This window comes from Oratosquilla oratoria, chromosome 35, assembly GCF_046742065.1.
Source record: "Oratosquilla oratoria isolate Oo_2021 chromosome 35, ASM4674206v1, whole genome shotgun sequence".
Classification (NCBI taxonomy): Eukaryota; Metazoa; Arthropoda; class Malacostraca; order Stomatopoda; family Squillidae; genus Oratosquilla; species Oratosquilla oratoria.
This window is the reverse complement of record NC_134811.1, coordinates 14,769,325-14,790,837: the sequence shown is the minus strand read 5'-3', so window position 1 is coordinate 14,790,837 and position 21,513 is coordinate 14,769,325. Positions and strand designations below refer to the sequence as shown.

Below are 21,513 nucleotides of genomic sequence, written 5' to 3'. Positions count from 1 at the left end.
ATGTATTTACTTAAATGTAGTACTGTATACAGGAAAGGAAGTATACTTGTGGGGTTTTGTCTTTTATTCTCCAGATGTCGTACCTCATTTTAAATTCATGTATGATTTCAGCTTGGCTTATATCATCTAATAGGGTATTCCAGAAGTTTATACATCTATTTGAAAAATGTATTTTTCCACATTTTTCAGACATGTGGTCTTTCCAACTTGCTTCCATGCCCTTGAGATACCCTCCTATCCCAAATTGAGATTTTTTTTTTGTCAAATTTGTCCACCATTTCAATGATCTGCATGCCACAATAAAGTCCTTTTTCTTTAATCCTTTAACAATGGGAATTCTAGTGCTTCCAGTCTCTCCTCATATGGCATATCAGCAAGGTTTGAAATAAATTGAAATCTATCTTTATATTCTTGAGCAACAATGTTTGTGTGTGGTCAAGGTTTGGTCTGTCTCATGTATGAATTTTGCATGTATTTTTTTATTTTTCATTCATTGCTCTTTCACCAGGTTTTTGTAGTATATATGTTGTTGTTGTTGTTGTTGTCATTCCCTAGACTGTCTGTCCGAGCAGTCCCGTCTCCCCAAGGAAGGCCACAGCCGAAACTGGGTTTTCCCACATATAGTATATATGTTCTTTACATTGACTAAAGTATTTTTTTTTACTTTTCAGTATCCCCAGCAAGTGCTTCATGTGACTTCACAACAGACTTCTGCAGTTGGGTCTCTCTTGAGGGTGAGGTAACCTGGATCCTCCTTGACACTCTTCACCATACCCATGGAGTAGGACCGCTTTCAGACCACACTTCCAGTAAGTTAATTTGTTCTTTCATATCCAAATGAACAAGTTGAGAACAAGAGTAGTGAAATCTTAGAGATATTGCTTCCATAATTATGGGAAATATCTTGAATGTGACAGATCAGATTGAAGATATGTTTGGCTAGTGTGGTACAAAAGGGATAGTTTACATCAGGTTTAAGTCATGAGCAAATGAGGTAATTAGCAGGTCTTGGAAATTAGCATGCATTGACAAGTTAAGTCATTTAGGTCTGGAGAGATGCTACTGAGGATGGATGAGCAAAGACACAGGAATCTTCAAATGAAGTCAAGGATATGAATGAGAAAAAGTTGTATTTCACCTCTGGAAAGCTCTAAATCAGGGACTGAGGAACTGGTATAAAAAATGAAGGTAGAGAAGTACTGAAAATGAGTAAGTTGAATAAGGAGGGGAAAGTGGATGAATCATCATTTCACTTGTTTTCTCTTGTAGGAGACCTGCAGACTTTAGGAAGCTGGCAACAGCTACCATTTGATCCCATGTCATTCAGTGGGGAGATTATGTGTTTGCTTTTTAGTAGAATGTATTTTTTTGTCAGTATGATTCTTTATTGGTACTGTAAAGGGTTGTTTCCTGAATGTTAAACATACTAAACTCATTCTTGCCTTTATTGGGAATAATTTCACCATAGGGTTGATTTCTGGGTAGGGTTTGGTGAATTAAAGAATTGGTCTTCATTTGAGGAGTGCTTGTTTCATTATCTGCACATCAGTGTGCCTTTATATAGACTTTCTTGTATTATATGGTGTAGGGGTAGGATGTTGTATATGTTTGAGTAAAATGTTGCTTGTTTTTTTTTTGTGTGTGATGGGCTGTGTTCATATTATGTGATGTGAGGTGTGGTCTGAAGGGGCTGGTACTGCCATTCCAATGTTTCACTTACTTAGCATTTTCTTCCTTTTCTGTTTTTGTTAATCCTTTTTTCTCTCTCTTTAGCCATTACAGGTGTTCATAGCAAGTTTGCCACCACTGCACCACTCAATGTGATGGGAAAAGCCACAATGATCAGCCCCAAGCTCGGTGGTAATCAGGTGAGGAAGCTGTTGTATTGAACAGGGGACCTAAATTTTGTTACTAATTTCTAAACATTTAATATATGAAATTCAACAGTTGTTATTCTTGAGCTGTTTTGAAGTATGTGACAACACTCGTTTTTGTGATGATACAAACCCCATGACCCGTCATCCAGGAGGTGCCAAGATAAGAGGGAGGGAAGAGGGTGGAGGGGAGTGGAGTATGTTAGGGATGGAATGGGTGGGAGTGGTTTTTATCTTTTTTTTTTGGCTACCTCCCTTATAAGGGGGAAAAAGCCTTTGGTATATGTATGTACAAACCCCATTACAACAAATATTGTTGGCCCTCAGCAAAGAAAAATAATTTATCCAGTTGTATTTACCTAGTTGTAGTTTACAAGATGAGAGCCAGTTGTTGTTTGCTGACAACACTGCGCTTGTAGCAGGATCAGAGGAGGGATTGAGGAAGTTAGTGACAGAGTTTGAGAAGGTGTGTGAAAGAAGGAAGCTGAAGATAAATATGGGCAAAAGTAAGGTGATGAGATGTACAAGTGGAGAGAGTGACAGCAGGCTGGAAGTGAGCATTAAGGATGAAAGACTGGAGGAAGTGGATAGTTTTAGATACTTGGGTGTGAATGCGGCAGGAAAGGGAGGAGTGGGGGTGGAGGTGGAATGTAGATTGAGAGAAGTGAGTAAATGCCTTGGTGGATTAAAAAGTGTAATGAGAAATAGACATCTGGGAATGAATGCTAAGAGGAGGTTATATGAAGAAGTGATTGTGCCAACAGCATTGTACGGGGCAGAAACATGGAACATGAGAGAGGAAGAGAGAAGGAGTTTGAATGTGTAGGGGGAAAAAGCCTTTGGTATATGTATGTTAACAGAACTATCACCTTGTGAAGGTAAATGTATTATGTAGAAAGAATTTATATTTTTAACTAAGATAGGTTCATTGTTCCTCTTCCATAACTGTAAATAAGACTCTCCTTTCTGGTTGTTTCATGGATTGGAGCAGCCTATGTGTCTTCGCTGGTGGTACCACATGGGTGGGTCAGACAGTGGTACATTAAGTGTGATGGTCAAGACATACTCTGAGGAACACTTGGTCTGGCAAGCCTCTGGATTCCAGGTAGGTTATTAACAAGCCTCATTCAGGGGTGTCCTCAGGAATTTTTGTAGGCAGGGGCAAAATTAAAGATATTATACATATATGGTTAATGGTGTAAGGTTATATCAAGATACTTAAAATTAGCCTCATAGGCATATATTTTCATGATCTACATGAGTTACATTTTGACTTTCACCAATCATAGACTGTATTTTTCTTGCATTTTTTTTTATTTTCCATGAATTTCAGTGGGGGCAAATACCCCCTCTTGTGGACACCCATGGCCTCATTGAGATACAATCACCCATATTTAGACTTCCACTTGGGAGGGTAGCAGTTGTTTTCCTTTGCTTACATCATATGTATTTTGCATTAACAGTATGGTGAAAATTGCTTCCATGTTACATAATCTGTAAGGGAGCAGTTGTCAAAGGATTTACAAAGGATTACGAAGGCGGAGCATGCTGACAGAAGACCGTTTGGTCCATGAATAGATCAGATGCCAAAAAATATATAAATGATAAAAAAAAGAGATAAAATAGAATAAAAATTATAATGATATAAATGACAATAGATAAAATGAATAATACGTAGATATAGTTAAATGATAAACAAACAGGTAAATAGTAAATGATAATAAACTGACAAATAAATAGTAATAAATGGAAATCAAGCAAATAATAAATAAACAGACAAATAATAACAAACATAATCAAATGATATAAAATAAATGGCACTCATTACAGCATCTTGCTTAAATGTTTATCTAAATGAATCTTAAAGCTTCGAACTGAACTACATTGCACTGCATCTGCAGGAAGTTTATTCTATTTATTAACTACACAGTTGGTGAAGTTGTTTCTACCCACTTCCAAACTAAATCTGTTTTTGAACAGTTTGAGACCATTATTTTATTGTGTTCTTTTTTATACAATTTGATCAAAATAGGAAAACCATTCTCAAAATGGACTTTAACCACACTTGTGTAATGGGGTGGTATGATAATGAGTTGATCTCAAGGTTGGTGTTTTAGGCCTCTCTCAGGGAAGGAATTATATTTTCCACTTAAACCTTAAGAAATCATAAACTTACAAACTGGGCAGGCAGTGAAGCCACTTTGTTGCTATCTGTGTGAGCACCCAAAATGAGTGTGTGTCATGAGAAATATAGTTGTGGCTAAAGCTGTCACACTTGCCCTATATACTTGGATAACCAGCCCAACTAGCATTCACTAGTAGCTATTAAAATCACTCCACAACCTACATACTTTTGAAACAAGTCCCATAACTACTTTTACTGCCATCTTTACATTTGCTATCATGGATGTTAATCTTTTATTCTATCTAGCATGAATTTTGGCAAGAGGCCTTCATTGGATTAAATGAGGTAGAGGACTTCCACCTGCGACTCTTTGCCACGCAGTCTGGTGCTATCCTTGCCAACATTGCTGTGGATGACATTGAAGTGCTGCCAGGATTGTGTAAAGGTAAGTCAGCTGGACCATCAGCAGTGTTGTGAAATGAGCAAGTTTCAGCTGAAACAGTCACCTTTGTCCCAAGTATATGGACTTCTAGGAGAAGTGGCAATCATCAGTAGCCTTTAAAGATTAAACTAGGTTCTTGTACTTATAATGAGGGAACAAAACATTATGTCACAAAACACATATGTATTGTGTATGGTGTCTTTTGTTCTTCATGGTGTTGTATATATTTATTGTGTATATGTTGTTGTTGTTGTTGTTGTCGTTCCCTAGACTGTCTGTCCGAGCAGTCCCGTCTCCCCAAGGAAGGCCACAGCCGAAACTGGGTTTTCCCACAAATCCTTTATAGAGTGTATGTTGTGTTGTTTGCGTGCATGATTGTGTATAATGCAGTCTTCCATTATGTGTTGTATGGTATGGGGTGAAGTGTTATATCCTGGAGCTGCAACGTCTACGTCGTGGGACCACCCCCCAACCCCAAGAGTTGGGGGCCAATCAGCAGCAACCACCCCTGGCCATCAGCTCTACGCAGATGTATATGTTGTATTCTCTTGTGTTGTATTTATGTTGCAGCTAATTGTTACAAATTATGTATTGTGTTATGTATGTTATAGTATTGTATGTACCTCTTTGTGTGTAGGTGCTATGATGTGTGACTGAGGGAATATGATTGTTTAAGCTGACAAGCACTTTGGCTCTCTGCTAGTTTGTGATGTCACCAGTCAGTCCATCGTGTAAAGCCCAGGATTGGCTGGCTAAGTAGAAGTTGTAATGGAGAACAAGGTAACTTTGGCTGGTAGTGTTCGCCATGCCTCTGTCTCTGTAACTTGGTTCTAAAACTTTTACCAACTTTCATTGTCACATTGCCTCTACAAACTACCTAGGCATGTCTACGCATAAGAAAACCAGCATTCAGGTGACTAGTGTAAATGACTCTATGGTGGACATATGCCTAATTCCAGAATTCACTGGATTATCACATGACATGCTTGAGTGGCTGGACAAACTTCAGTTAGTGTGCTTGTTGCAGGGTTTCTTGAAGCTGCAGGACATTGTACCATTGATTGTTTGTGTGTTTGCTGCCTACCAGCAACTGAGCAATGGCAAGAGGTTGGTGTACAAGATCAGAAAGGTTCTTATCTCAGCATTTGTCATGGACTGCTTCTGTGCTTATGAACAGTTTATCACTTGAAGGCAAGGTGATGGCAAGTCTGTGAATGTCTATCTGGCTGACTTGCGTCATCTAGCAACATTTTGGAGGCTTGCATGAAACTAGGTTTGCTTGTACTTTTGTCACTAGCCCACCTGATACTGCCTGCAGGAAGAGCCAAGATAAGAGGGAGGGAGGGGTGGTGAATGGGAGTGGAGTATGTGGGGTTGGAATGAGTGGGAGTGGATTTTATGCCTTTGTTTTTTGGCTACCTCCCTTGTAAAGGGGAAATAGCCATTGGTATATGTATGTATGTATGTATGTATTTACCTAATTGTAGTATACAGGAAAGGAGCAATGCTTGTTGAGTCTTGTCTCTTATTCCCGAATTTTCTAACACACCCAGACTCAAATTCATGTATGGATCCAACTTAATCTATATCTTTGATTTCCAATTATCATATCTAGATTGGAACTCATGTATTATTTGAGCTTGGACTCTTTCATCTTCTAAGCTATTCCACATATTTATACATCTATGGAAAATGTATCTCTTGACATCCTTTTGACATGTGGTCTCTCTGAATTTACTTCCATGACTTCTTAAAGCCCTCCCATCTTTAATCAGGAGATCTCTTCTATCAATGCAATCCATCTCTTTTAGTAACCTGAACACTGTAATCATGTCACCTCTTTCTCTTCGATCTATCAAAGTTGACAGACCCAGTACTTTTAGTCTTTCCTCAAATGGTTTATCTGCCAAGCTGGGGACCAGTTTGGTTGCTGCCCTTTGTATTCTCTTAATCTTGCTGGAGGTAAATGGTAACCTCATCAAGGACTTGTTGGTGATGACAGAATGGATTGCTCACACATAAACCTTGCTGAGCTAGATGCAGTGCTTTGTGAAGTGAATCTTCCTGTTTCTTGGGCAATGAAGAGGCTGGTGCTCATGACTGACTCAAAGACTGAACCACTGGATGATAGATGCTTTGTCTGGGAGGTCACATCTGAAAATGAAGGCCACCAGCAAGATACTTATACACTGATGCCTGCAGACAATAAAAGATGTCATCAGTGAGTACAATCTACAAGTCGAGGTCAAATCTGTGATGTCTACCAAAAACAAAGCTGATGTGCTGACCAGGGTGCCGGAGAAGTAGTTGTCTTCTGTAACTAGATAGTGTTTGGGGCTGTTTCTGCCTTAGCTGACCATAAGATTGTTGATGTCCACAGCACCAGCTGGCATCCAGGTATCAAATGCACCTTGTATTTTTGCATATGGCTCTTCTCATTGGTCACATACCAGCAATTGTGTAATGATGTGAGCAAATATGAGGCCTGTCAATCAGACCCAGTGCTTATAAAAAAGAGAGAAGGGGACATTAGGCATCGTAGACTGAATAGGATCAATGTGGGTATCTGCCATGTTTAGGACCAGTACTACCAGACCCTGATAGAATGTGACCCATCATTTTATGCCCTTTGGAGGAGACTCAAGCAACAAGATGTGGCTGGTGTGATTGATCAGTTAGAATCAGTGTTTTTTGAACACATTGCACCAGTAGAGTTGCTAACTGATATCGCCACTTGTTTCTAATATCGCTGTGCACATTTTCTGCAGACAGTGGGATAGTAGAATACTATTATCAGTCAGTAAAGTCTATAGCAGCATGGAAACACTGCTCTGTTGCAGAGGCTATATATCTCTACAATGTGATGCTGCAAAGAGATGACCCTTCTGCTCTTGTGAACTGCATCTTCAAGTACAAGGTCAGATTGCTTGGCATGGATGGCGTGAATGACAGTGACTGGTCAGAGAACTTGCAACATCTCTTCAAGGTTGACCATCAAATATGGATACACCATCCCAGCAGATGATGCAATGTTCTAAGTTCCATTGGTATGGTAACCAAAGTCATGTCCTCTTGGAACGTCGAAGCTGATGGCATGCCCTGTCATGTATGTGATCTGCAACTACTCACACTGCCATCAATGAATGTTGCATAGTCCAACAAAGATGGAATTGCAAGGAATGCCAGTGAGGATGAATTGACTTATGTACCAGTCACCAAGAACATCTTAGATGAGAACTGAGTAGCAAGTGAGAGTGAATATGAGGAGAACCTGGGATGACCTCTACCATGCAGAAGCTTGAGAGAACGTCATCCTGTGGTCCCCTTCCAGTATAGTGATCTGTGTGCAAAATCCAGGATTGGCTGGTTGACTAACTAGAAGTTGTGGTTGAGAATGGGGTAGCTTTGGCAGCCATTGTTTGCCATTCCTTGGTCTCTGTGACTTGATTGTGAGACAAGGAATATATTAGTCCACTTTTACTGACTTTCATTGCCATATTGCTTCTACAACATGTATCAGAAGTGTTATGTTTTTTGTGGAAAACAGTTATCATTGCTTAATCTATCAATGCCTAATGGCTGCATTATAAATCTTCTGGCAAACACTATTTAAGGGGAGATCCTCCCAGGAGGATCAAGTGGAAAAACTGACTTATTATCAATAATCTGTGATGATGTGTAAATAGAAATTTGTCAAAGTAAAGTCATCTTGCATTTCCTGCAGTAAAATACATAGATTACAGGGCATTGCAGCATTGAAGGAATGTTTAATATTGGTCAGGTACTTTGATATTTTTTAGTATTCCTAATTGTACAATTTATCTTATTACAGAGAATGATGGTGATCTGGCTGAGACAAAAATCTGCACTTTTGAGCAGTTAACTGACTGTAATTTGCATCAAGATGGCTGGGAGGAAGGTTGGCGGATCAGCCAAGGACGCATTCCTGATGCTACTACAAACACAAATAGAGGTTTGTTTAGGATATATATATAATCTTTGTGTATCATTAATAAACAATAACATTTTTTGAGAAGCCAGTGATAAATGCTGACATTTCTATAGCAGACTGCTGGTCTGTCTATATATATCTATTTTCAGACTAATTGATATTTGTTTTGCAGGCCACTATTATGAGTTGCAGGCTGAGGAGACAACTGGTGTGGACTCGAAGGTTATCATGTCCACAGGGTTGCCGAATATAGAATGGTGCTTATCCTTCCGGCTTTTCATCAGCAGCAAGGGTGATGCAGACCTTGACGGTAAGACAAAAATTCCATGATGGGTTAACTGTGGTGCCTTGTACCAGTATATTCTTGTTATCCTGTATCTCACTCTGATTCTGGGCCCAGTCTAGACACCAGGTACTGGTTCTCCAGGACCACACCTTCAGATAGAAAGAGGGGAAGTGTATTTAGTGTACACAGTGACAGATTTAGACTTCTGCAACATTCCTTACACCATTACTTATTATGTACACCTTACATTTTAAATATATACACTGTATGAATTGTCATAACAACATTTACATGTCATGTTATAATAAGATTACAGCATTCATTATACACTTGTGGCTTACTACCCATATTTCCTTTTCCTGTAATGGGAGTAGGGAACAAGGGGTTGGATTGAGCATATATGAGACATTTCTTGGAAGAAAATTTATGCCAAACCTGTTAGGAATATATATATATATGTGTGTGTGTACACACATACACATATTTTATACTTTGACTCTCTCACTGCATTTTATGAATTCCGTGTTTATTCTGTCTGCTGCTAATCAGTTTTATTTGGCTGAGGGAAACCGTTTCAGTAACAAAAGGGTTAAGCTGTTATTAAAATTGTCTCATTTAACCATTTTGCTGGAGTATATATATGGCCAGTATATTGTTGGTAAGAACTATAACTGGACAGTACCAATACAGATAGGCTTGGCCATAGATTCAAACTGCCTCAGATGTAGCTACCACACCTCATACTACAATGCCCCACACTAACATTTCCTGGACAGCAACACAATATATCTTCCTGAGTGACTTGTGGACACACCTGGAGGCTGTTACCAGTTAGCTAAAGGCTGCAGGTCTTCTGCAAAGGAGACTAGCAAGAGATTGATTGATTGATATGGCTAATATTTATTCTAGTTTTATAAGCTTTGTCTCCTGTCCTATTTTGGAGCTCCTTGACTTGAGCAGTGTAGCAGTGACAGGGATGAGCCTTCATCTACAAGGTCCTAACATGGAAAAGATGATGAATGAGTTTCTGATAGGTGTAGGAAGGGAGCAGATGTGAAATGGGGTACAAGTGTGAGAGAAAATTTGAATGTAATAAAAAGAAGTTTTGGAAGGAAATTAAGAGAGGAAGGGGAGATGAATCAAGTAGAGAAGAAAAGGTAAAAGGTGCAAATGGAGAGATGATAATGAAAGAGGCAGCGGTAAGAGAAAGATGGGCAGAGTATTTTAGGGAGTTGCTAAATGTGAAGTAGGATAGAGAGGGAAAGGTAGTTGCAGTGAGAGGTGCTAAGAAAAAGACAGTGATGAATGAGGAAAATAGAGGAGAAACAAGAAAAGATGAGGTGAAAGCAGTTATTAAAATGATGAGAACAGGTAAGGAACCTGGGATAGATGGGTGTCATGCAGTGTCAAAAAAGGGGAAGTACAGCAATGGTGGACTGGCTTGTGAGGTTGTTTAATGTTTGTCTTAAAGAGGATAGAATGCTGGAAGACAGGAGGAGTGTCTGTATAGTCCCACTTGACAAGGGAAAAGGGAACAAATGTGAGTGTAGTAGTTTCAGAGGGATCATTTTGTTGAGTGTAGTTTGGCTTATGTGAGGGTTTTGATTGAGAAGATTAACCCCTTCCATACGGTGCTGCATACGTAGGTGGCATGAGGAGCAAGTGGATACGCGAGGCTGCCATATCGGCGTCTTGATTATATTTATTGTAGTTGCCCCTGCCTAATGACATACTCTCTAAACTGTCTTTAATCACATTTTCTATGGTTATCAAAATTCACGGGTGAAAGAGAGAACGATCGATATAAGCGGTGACTATATTTTATGATGCGAGTATTATTACGACATGTCGTACGGCTGGCAGCTAATGCTCCACGCGAGATTTAAGGCCCGTACTGAAGAGGTTAAGAGAAGAACATAGGGAGTAATTGGTGAGGAATAGTGTGGATTTGGGACTGGTAGGGGTTGCATGAATAAGATTTTTGTGGTAAGGCAGATATATGAGAAAACTTTAGGAAAAGGTAAGGATGTTTTTTGGGCCTTTTTGGACTTGGAAAAGGCTTATGACAGGGTAGACAGGAAAGCATTTTGGGAGGTATAGCAGATATATGGGATAGGAGTAAAGCTGTTAAGAGCAGTCAAAAGTTTTTATGAGAGTGGTTGAGCCTGTGTTAGAATTAGAAATGGGGAGAGCAAGTGGTTTGAGGTAAAGGTGGGACTTTGCCAGAGATGTGTCATATCACCATGGCTGTTCAGTGCATACATGGTGGGGTGATGCTGGAGGTAAATGCAAGGTATTAGGCAGGGGACTCAAGATGGTTAAAGAAAATGGAGAAAAAAGGGAGATAAGCCAGTTGTTGTTTGCTGATGACACTGTCCTTGTTGCAGGGTCAGAGGAGGGATTAAGGAAGTTAGTGACGGAGTTTGGGAAGGTGTGTGAAAGGAGGAAGCTGAATGTAAACATGGGTAAAAGTAAGGTGATGAGATATACAAGGGGAGAGGATGGCCACAAATTGGAAGTGAGTATTAAGGGAAAGAGGCTGGAGGAAGTGGATAGCTTTAGATACTTGGGGCTGCATGTAATGGGAAAGGGAGGAATGGATGTGGAGGAAGAATGTAGATTGAGAGAAGCAAGTAAATACCTTGGGAGACTAAAAAGTGTAATGAGAAATAGACATTAGGGAATGGATGCTAAGAGCAGATTCTATGAAGGGGTGATTATGCCAACATCACTGGATGGGGCAGAATCATGGAATATAAGAGAGGAAGAGAGTAAGAGTTCAAATGAGTTTGAGATGAAATGTCTAAGAACTATGGTAGGAATTACCAGGCTGGATAGAGTGAGATACAAGGCAAAGAGGAGGAGAGCAGAGGTAGAAAAGGAGTTGGGAGATAGGATTGATGAAAGAGTATCAGGATGGTTAGGACTCATGGAAAGAATGAGTGAAGAGTGATAAGTAAAAGAAATATGGAAGGCAGAGGTGGATAGAGTGAACATAAGGGGCCGACCAAGGATGGGATGGATGGATGGGGTAAAAGGGCTGTAGAGAAAGAGGGGGATGTCTGTTGAGGAAGGGAGAAGACAGAAGATAGGGGTGAATGGTTGTGTATGGATGAGATTGGCTGGATTAGGGAGTGGTTATGCGTGAATGATATTCTGATGCAGCCTGAAGGGATTTCTCCCCATCTTTTCTTCTGCATGAGGGAATGCAGAGGGTGGGTTGCTGATTAAGGGAAGCAGCTTTGCTATGGATGTGCTGTGTCTTACTGTATTGCTTCTAACCCAGGACAATGGGTGAGATGCAGGAATGACCCATCATCCATGAGGAGCCAAGAAAAGAGGGAGGGAGGGCTGGTGAATGGGAGTGGAGTATGTAAGGATGAAATGGGTAGGTGGGTGGGAGTGGATTTATCCCTTTGACTTTTGCTACCTCCCTTGTAAGGGAGAAAAGCCCTTGAGATATGTATGTATGCACAGTCAATTGATTGACAAATCTTTCTCTCCTGTGTGAAAAACTCATGTCAATTATCTTGTGAATTGACAGTTTACTCATCAGCTCGTGACATAAATGACAAAGAGGTGGGCAAAGGATATGTGCACCATTTTCATCGCATGCACACACCCACTTGGCGTAATTACCATTTCACCCTGATGCGCTTCTGGGATTCAGCAGTAAAAGATATCAAGGTGAGTACACATACATTTGTGTAATTTCACTGTCAGATCAAGGAGACAAGGGATAACAAAGGCAAAGCATGCTGACAGGAGACCTTTTGGTCCATATCTAGGTCGGATGTGAAAAAAAATCATAATAAAGATGAATAAATAAATGAATAAATAAAAACTATAATGATGTAAATAAAAAATGAAATACATAAATGAATGCATAGGTATAGCTGAATAATAAACAAACAGGTAAATAATGAATAATAATAAATTGACATATAACTAATAATAAGAGTTAAGCAAATAATAATAAACAAATGGACAAATGATAACAAAACAAATAAAGAAATAATATTAAATAAGTGATATTCATTACAGCATCTTTCTTAGGTGTTTATCTAAATGATTCTTAAATCTTTGAACTGAACTACATTGCACTGCCTCTGCAGGAAATTTATTCTATTCATTAACTACATGGTTGGCGAAGTTGTTCCAACTCACTTCCAAATTAAATCTATTCCTGGACAGTTTGAGACCATTCTCATTCAGTGTGAAAATTTTGTCATTTTTTATGTCAATTCACTTTAGAATCTTAAAGACCTGTATCAAGTCACCTCTGAATCTACACTTTTTCAGGGAAAACAGATTCATGTTTTAATTGATTTTTGTTTATTCATTGATTCCATATTGTCTGAACTTCTTTTAATGCTGAGTCCAATATTCAAAATATGCCAGATCTGGAAGTGAAGAAGGAAATTGTCCATTGGTTAAGTTTGTAAGTCACATAATGAAGAAATTTTATGTCACTATAAGGAATGAGTGAGTGTAGGACAGTGTAATGTAATGTGCTCTTTGTCTTGTATTTAGTGTTTGCATTTGGGGTAATTATAGTTTTTTGGCTGGCTGATTCTGTTTAAAACTTTTTTTTTAGTGCAGGGTGTTAGCATGATTATAGGCATGCCAGTGCAATTCTTGGTTGTCTTGGAAGTGAGTTTTCTTTTGGGTTGATTTCTGGGGAGTTTGGTAATATATAGAATTTGTGCCACTTGGAGACTTTAACTTCAGAGAAATCAATTTGAATACTTTAGAAGTAAGGAAGGAACAGGCAACCTAAGTAGATGCACTATTGTTCGTGGTCATAGGATGTATTCTGTATCAGCATTTGGATAAATTTACACAGGTTGTGTTCCATGGAGTGCTGCCAGCAGGAGAGGAGAACTTCATTGCTATAGATGATATCCGTCTGCATAAAGAAGGTTGTGGAGAACAATCTATCAACTGTAAGTTTGAAGATGGCCATACCTGTAACTGGGATGGATTTGGTGATTTCAACTGGTTTACTATTGACTCAACAACACCACACCGACTCAATGGACCACCCTCAGCTCCGGACAATCAAGGTAATGGCAACATTCAATGTTAGTTTAGAACCTTTTCTCTTGTTGTGGTATCTCAGTAGCTTAAAGTGTAATATATAAGGAGATTAATTGTTAGTATATGAAGTATGTTCCAAGGCACTTATGATTTAAAGTTGCATCTTATATTGATTATTCTAGGTGTATTTACCTTTACCTAGTTGTATTTACCTAGTTGTATTTTACAGGAAGAGAGCTATGCTCGTAGTGACCCACCTTTGTATCTTTCAGCATTAAGTTCATTCTTAAATTCTTGTATAGTTTTTGCACTCACTGTTTCCTCATCCAATTTATTCCAGATATCCACCACTCTGTGTGGAAAACTATTCTTTTTCAGATCTCTTCTATAACAATCCTTTTTAAGTTTCTTATTATGTCCTCTTGTTTTTCTTTTATCCCACTTTATTAAATAATCTTTATTGAGGACTTCCATCCCTTTCATAAATCTGTGGATGGTCAGTAGATCTCCTCTTTCTCTTCTTTGTAGATTATTTACCTGTTTCTAATTGCCTAATTGTGATAGTGATAATTATCAACTTGAGTTTTGTTGACTGGAAACCTGCAGCCTGACACAGGCTCTCAGTGATCCTTGGACCCTCCCTTTCATCTTTCTGGGAAGAATTAGAATGTCATCTGTTGTTTTTGTGTATGATTGTTTCAGTTACTAGCTTACTACACTTATGGAATCCATTTCTTTGTCTTCATTGCTTGAATTTCACTTTGAATTTGTTCATTTATTTTCAATGGACTTTTTCCTTGAGCCTTTCATTACCGTACACAGTACTTTATGTCCTTCATGAGCTAATTTATTACCTGGTCTCACATTATGATAGCAATCACAATCATATTCCTTCTTAAAAAACAAATTCTAGCTCATACACAGCTTTGGTCTCACTCCATTGTATTGTTGAACTTTGTGCTAATCATCTCATATTATTACTTAACTCATTATGCTTTCTAATTCACCCTACATTCAGTCTGAAGGGATTTCTCCCTGTCTGCTATTTTTCTTCTTGAGGGGATGGAGAGGAGAGGGTTGCTGATTAAGTGAAGTGGCCTTGCTGTGGATGTACTGTGCCTTGGTGCATTGCTTCTGACCCAGGGCAGTGGGCAGGATACAGGGATGACCCATCATCCATGAGGAGCTAAGATGAGAGGGAGGAAAGGGTGGTGCATGGGAGTAGAACGGGTGGGGATGGGTATATTTCTTATTTTTCCATACATACATACATACATATACCAAGGCATTTTCCCCCTTACAAGGGAGGTAGCCAAAAAGGGAAAGGCATAAAAACACTCCCACCCATTTCATCCCTAAATACACTCCACACCCCTCCCACCCTTCCTCTCATCTGAGCACCTCCTGGATGACGGGTCATCCCTGCACCCTGCCCACCGCCCTGGGTCAGAAGCAGTGTCGCAGGACACAGCACATCCACAGCAAGGCCGCTTCATTTAATCGGCGACCCCCCCTCTCCGTCCCCCCTTGCATATAAGGAGAGGACGGGGAGAAATCCCTTCGGGCTGCATCAAAACTCACTCACACACACTACCCCACCCCCCCCCCCCCGCCCATTTCTCCCCATGCAGTCACAACATCATCCATATACAACCATTCTCCACTCACCTCTGTCTTCCGTCCTCTCCCTTCCTTCCTCAACAGACATTCCCCTCTTCCCCAAAGCCCCCTTCACTCCATCCATCCACCTCATCCTAGGACGTCCCCTCATGTTCACTCCCTCCACATCTGCCTTCCATACCTCTTTTACTAGTCTTTCTTCACTCATTCTTTCCATGTGTCCAAACCATCCTAATATTCTTTCATCAACCCTCTCTCCCAAATCCTTTTTCACCCCTGTTCTCCTCCTCACCTCCTCATTTCTCACTCTACCTAGCCTAGTAACCCCCACCATACTTCTCAGACACCTCATCTCAAACACATTCAAACTCCTTCTCTCTTCTTCTCTTATGTTCCACGTTTCTGCCCCATACAGTGCTGTTGGCACAATCACTCCTTCATACAGTCTCCTCTTCGCATCCATTCCATCCATTCCATGGTAAAGGGAAAAAAAACTTGGTCTATAGAGAGACATTCACCCTCTATTTCCTTAGTTGTCAGGGCTGTAGGAGTTGCATTCTCCAGTGTAAGATTTGTTTCTCTCAGCAAAATGTTTTATGTAATTTTGGGTCATGCAATTGTTTAAGTATGGGTTCTTTAAAATCTTTACTTTTCTTCCTCTTCATGCAAAATGCTACTTTCTCTTTCCGTCATACTATGAAATATGTCACAGATTCTTCCTTTTCCTGGCATAATAAAGAAAACTGGAATAGTTTCAGAGCTGTATTGTTCTGAGACTGGAAATGTGCATCTGTACAATGTATCATATCTGTAAATGTTAAATGGTGTTGTTTAAATGTGGTATGTGCAACACTGCTTCTGACCCAGGGCATTGGGCAAGATGCAGGGATAACCTGTCATCCAAGAGGAGCCAAGATAAGAGGGAGGGGGGGTGGTGGATGGGACTGGAGTATGTGGGGATGGAATGGGTGGGAGTTGTTGTTGTTGTTGTTGTCGTTCCCTAGACTGTCTGTCCGAGCAGTCCCGTCTCCCCAAGGAAGGCCACAGCCGAAACTGGGTTTTCCCACAAATCCTTTATAGAGTGTATGTCGTGTTGTTTGCGTGCATGATTGTGTATAATGCAGTCTTCCATTATGTGTTGTATGGTATGGGGTGAAGTGTTACATCCTGGGCAGCTGTTCACAACACGGTCGTCCAGCCTCTTCTGGTAGCTTAGAAGTGCTGGGTGGTGACCGCATCGCAGTCTGGCCAAGTGGACTCTGTCCTTACGTGGGAGAGAGGATTCAGAAGGGTGGATATCAGGGGGTCTGGCATGCAGCAGTGTGTTGTCTTTCAGTGTGTTAATGGAGCGGTGAGTGATATGATTATGAATATGTTTCCGGAGGCTGGTATTTGGTGGTTGTGGAGGAAGAGAAGAGAGTATCTGTGTGTAATAAAGGTCTTTGGGTGTAGTTTTAATGTTTCTTGGTGTGTGTGGGTGTTCTGCTATGTAGTGTAACGGGTGTGATGTGTTTGTGGCAACTACCCCTGGCCTGGGTGGGAGTTGAATTTATGCCTTTGTTTTTTGGTTACCTCCCTTGTAAGGGGAGGTAGTCAAACTTCCAAACTACTGAAGTACAAGAATATTGATTTTTTGTGTTCGTTGTTTGTGTACTATGATTCAGGCAAATAAATTTTAAAGTCCATTTTCCATACATTCCACAATGAATACTATTTCACTTCCTTGCTTACCCTGAAAAAACCCACTCCAGGTATTGGTAGGGGTATTTTAGATATCATGGCTTTGGTTCGCTCTTCTTTTTTCTTCACTGCTTTTCACTTTAGTAGCATTCCTTCCACTGCACTTGAGAATGTTATCCTTGCTGCTTTTCATATATACCCTTTTATATTACTACATCCTTCCAACCCCCCATCCCCAACCCACTCCTTCCATGCATCACACCATCATCCATACACAACCATTCTCCACTCACCCTTATCTTCCCTTCTCCCTTCCTTCCTCAACAGTCATTCCCCTCTTTCCCAATGCCCCTTTTACCACATCTATCCATCCCACCCATGGTCACCTCCTCATGTTTACTCCATCCACCTCTGCCTTCTATACTTCTTTTACTAAACTTTCTTCAATCATTCTTTCCATATGTCCTAACCATCCCTATACTCTTTCATCAACCATATCCCCCAACTCCTTTTCCACTCCTGCTGTCATCCTCACCACCTCATTTCTCATTCTATTCATCCTAGTAACCCTCATCATACATCTCAGATATTTCATCTCAAACACGTTTAAACTCGTCCTCTCTTATGTTCCATATTTCTGCCCCATACAGAGCTATTGGCACAATCACCCTTTCATATAATCTCCTCTTTGCCTCCATTCCCAAATGTCTAATTCTCATTACACTTTTTAATCTCTCAAGGCATTTACTTGCCTCTCTTAATTTACATTCTACCTCCACCTCCACTCCTCCCTTTCCAGCCTCATGCACCCCCAAGTATCTAAAGCTACCCACTTCCTCCAACCTCTCTCCCTTAATACTCACTTCCAATTTATGGCCATCCTCTCCCCTTGTACATCTCATCACCTACCTTTGCCCACATTTATCTTCAACTTCCTTCTTTTGAACGCCTTCCCAAACTCAGTCACTAACTTCCTTAACCCCTCCTGTGATCCTGGTACAAGAACAGTGTTATCAGCAAACGACAACTCACATATCTCCCACTTTTCTCCATTTTCTTTAACCATCTCCAATCCTTGGCCCATTACCCTTGCATTTATATCTTGCACCACCCCATCCATGTATAAATTGAACAGCCATGGCGACATGACACATCCCAGGCGAAGTCCCACCTTTACCTCAAACTACTTGCTCTCTCCATTTCTAATTCTAACACAGGCACTTCTACTCTCATAAAAATTCTCAACTGATTTTAACAGCTTTCATCATATCCCATATATGGGCAATACCTCCCACAGTGCCTTCTTGTCTACCCTTTCATAAGTCCTTTTCAAATCCATAAAGGCCCAAAAAATTTCCTAAACATTTTTACCTTCTATATTACCTGATTCACATCATAACCCCAGTCGTAAACTCACACTGTTCCTCATCAATTACTCCCTCTGTTCCTCTCTTAATCTTCTCAACCAAAACCCTCCCAGACTGGCCGTGGTGAGGTCACCTAAAACTGTGACAAGGTAAGCCTTCCCAACTACACTCAACAAACTGATCCCTCTAAAACTACTACACTTACATTTGTCCCCTTTTCCCTTGTAAAGCAGAACTATACAGGCACTCCTCCATTCCTCCATCACTCTACCCTCTTTTAGACAAACATTAAACAACCTCACTAGCCAGGCCACCATCACTGTATTTCCCTTTTTTAGATGCTCTGCATGACACCCATCAAACTCAGGTGCCTTACCTGCCCTTATCATTTTAACTACTTTCATCTCATCTTTTCTCATTCCTCCTCTATTTTCCTCATTCATCACTGTCATTTTCTTAGTGCCTCCCACTACAACTACCTTTTCCTCCTTGTCCTTCTTCTCATGGAACAACATCCTAAAATACTCTGCCTATCTTCCTCTTACTGTTGTCTCTTCCACTATCATCTGTCCATGACCTTTTATCTTTTCCTCTTTACTTGATTTGCCCCCCTCCTTTCCTCTCATAATTTCCTTCCAAAAATCTTGTTACTTTCAAAATTTTCTGTCATATTCATATGCCATTTCACATCTGCTCTTATTTTTGCCCCCATCATATCATGCTTTACTTCTTATCTCTTTTCTTTGTACTCATATATTTTGTAACCAATCTGTGAAAGAGTATTGGGATGGTGTGGACACATGGAAAGAGTGAGTGAAGAAAGATTAATAAAAGAGGTGTGGAAGACAGAGGTGGAGGGAGTGAACATAAGGGGGCAACCAAGGATGAGATGGATGGATGGGGTAGAAGGGGGATGCCTGTTGAGGAAGGAAAGGAGAAGACAGAAGATAGGGGTAAGTGGAGAATGGTTGTGTATGCATGGAAGGGAGTGGGTGGGGGATGGGGGAGTGTGTGTGAATGATATTTTTTTGCATCCTGCAGGGATTTCTCCCTGTTTTCTCTTATTCTGCATGAGGGGACAGATGGGGGGGGGGGGTCGCCAGCTTAATGAAGCGGCTTTGCTGTGCATGTGCTGTGTCTTGCTGCATTGCTTCTGAACCAGGGCAGTGAGTGAGATGCAGGGATGACCTGTCATCCAGGAGGAGCATAAGAGGGAGGGATGAGGGTGAATGGGAGTGGAGTTTGTTGGGGATGGAATGGGTGAAAGTGGATTTTATGCCTTTGTTTTTGGCTACCTCCCTTGTAAGGGGGAAAAAGCCATTGATATATGTATGTATTACATGGCATCTTCCTTTCCTCTCTATTATTTATTTCCTGCACAGTTCTATGGTGTTCCTCTATTCTCTACTAGAGAACAGCATTGTCACTGGTGTGGTCTGTGTCATATTCTATACATTGCAATAATTCAATTCTGTTCATCATAAGTGAGTAATTTTACACATAGTATGCATAGGGAAATATGTGCACACATATCCAATATGATTTAGTTTTATTGAAAACTACCCTCCTTTGTGCCACAGGTTCCTACCTGATCTTTGAACCAGGAACACACCATCTACCAGGAGCTCAGGCATCCCTTGTAAGTCCAATAGTCATCAAAAAACAGGAGGATATTTTCTGCTGCCTGCATTTTCAATATACGGTAAGCATTCTTTGTGCAGTATACGTAGTAAACAATTGAAGAATCCCACATGTCTGAAGAATGCTGAGAAACAGTTTTTTATATGACAGCATGAACTCCTGGAACAGTTTAGAAGATGATAGGTATGATGATTGGAGAAAAAAGATACAGGACCACATAAGCATAGCTCCATTCCTTCATATTACAGTTAGATAGAAATTAGATAAATATTCAAATTACCGGTATTAAGAAAAACACTTCATGATGTATGAGGAAAGACTAGATAAAGTGGGATTCCCTACAGTGGAAGATGAAAAAAGAGATGACATGATTGCTGTCTTTAGCACCTTGAAAAATGTAAAAAAGAATAATTGAGAGGATCTGTTAGTATGAGATGAAAAAATATCAAGAGGTGATATTTTCCTATTGGATTAATGAATCTGTGAGGAGCTACAAATTGCATGATTAGAAAATTGTGCCAACCAGTTATTGCAGTATTCAGGGTTTGCATTGCAAGGGTTCATGTTTATGTGCAAACAATAATGAAGACTGGGTTACTGTTGCTTTTTGCATTTTATTTTCTGTGACTGTGTAATATTCTGAGTTCTTATATGAATGAATATATTTTTTTCTGTTTTCATTACAACAGGCCTATGGTGACCATGTGGGAACTCTTTCTGTTTATCTTCTTGATTTGTTAACTGACAACCGGACTTTGATGTGGCATCTTCCCTTTACACCAGGCAATATCCCTGAACAAGGAGTTTTTGTACCTGCCAATGTTCAAGTACAGGTATGTATGCATGCATGCATGCATGTATGTATGTATGTATGTATGTACATATGTATGTGTATGTATGTATATGTATGTATATATTAATTGAGACATAGTTGACATACCATTTCTTCATTTTTCATGTGTTAAAATCTAACCAAAGTTATTGAGAGCAGCGAGTTTTTATGAGAGTAGTAGAGCCTGTGTTAAAGTTGGAAATGGGGAGGGTGAGTGGTTTGAGGTGGGGGGTGGGACTTTCCCTGGGATGTGTCTATGTCGCCATGGCTGTTCAATTTATACATGGATGGGATTGTGCGAGAGGTGAATGCAAGGGTGATGGGCCAGGGATTGGAGATGGTTAAAGAAAATGGAGAAAAATGGGAGATAAGCCCGTTGTTTTTTGCTGATAATGCTGCACTTGTAGCAGGATCAGAGGAGGAATTAAAAAAGTTGGTGACATAGTTTGGGAAGGTGTGTGAAAGAAGGAAGTTGAAGATAAATGTGGGTAAAAGTAAGGTAATGAGATGTACAAGGAAAGAGGATGGCAGCAAATTGGAAGTGAGCATTAAGGGAAAAAGACTAGAGGAAGTGGATAGCTTTAAATACTTAGGGGTGAATGTGGTGGGAGGGGGGAGTAGGGTTGGAGGTGGAATGTGGATTGAGAGAAGCAA

At 40.2% G+C, this 21,513-nt stretch overlaps 1 protein-coding gene across 1 annotated transcript in view; it reads left to right on the top strand.

Annotated features, from left to right (window-relative positions):
• LOC143018552 (MAM and LDL-receptor class A domain-containing protein 2-like) overlaps window positions 1–21,513 on the top strand; it is a 388,685-nt gene that overhangs the window by 97,703 nt on the left and 269,469 nt on the right. Inside the window, exons 49-58 of the mRNA XM_076174014.1 lie at window positions 672–809; window positions 1,774–1,868; window positions 2,866–2,979; window positions 4,306–4,444; window positions 8,274–8,414; window positions 8,566–8,703; window positions 12,224–12,366; window positions 13,526–13,745; window positions 19,967–20,088; window positions 20,717–20,860. Coding sequence (XP_076030129.1) covers window positions 672–809; window positions 1,774–1,868; window positions 2,866–2,979; window positions 4,306–4,444; window positions 8,274–8,414; window positions 8,566–8,703; window positions 12,224–12,366; window positions 13,526–13,745; window positions 19,967–20,088; window positions 20,717–20,860 — 1,394 coding nt within the window. The remainder of the gene's footprint in view (window positions 1–671; window positions 810–1,773; window positions 1,869–2,865; window positions 2,980–4,305; window positions 4,445–8,273; window positions 8,415–8,565; window positions 8,704–12,223; window positions 12,367–13,525; window positions 13,746–19,966; window positions 20,089–20,716; window positions 20,861–21,513) is intronic.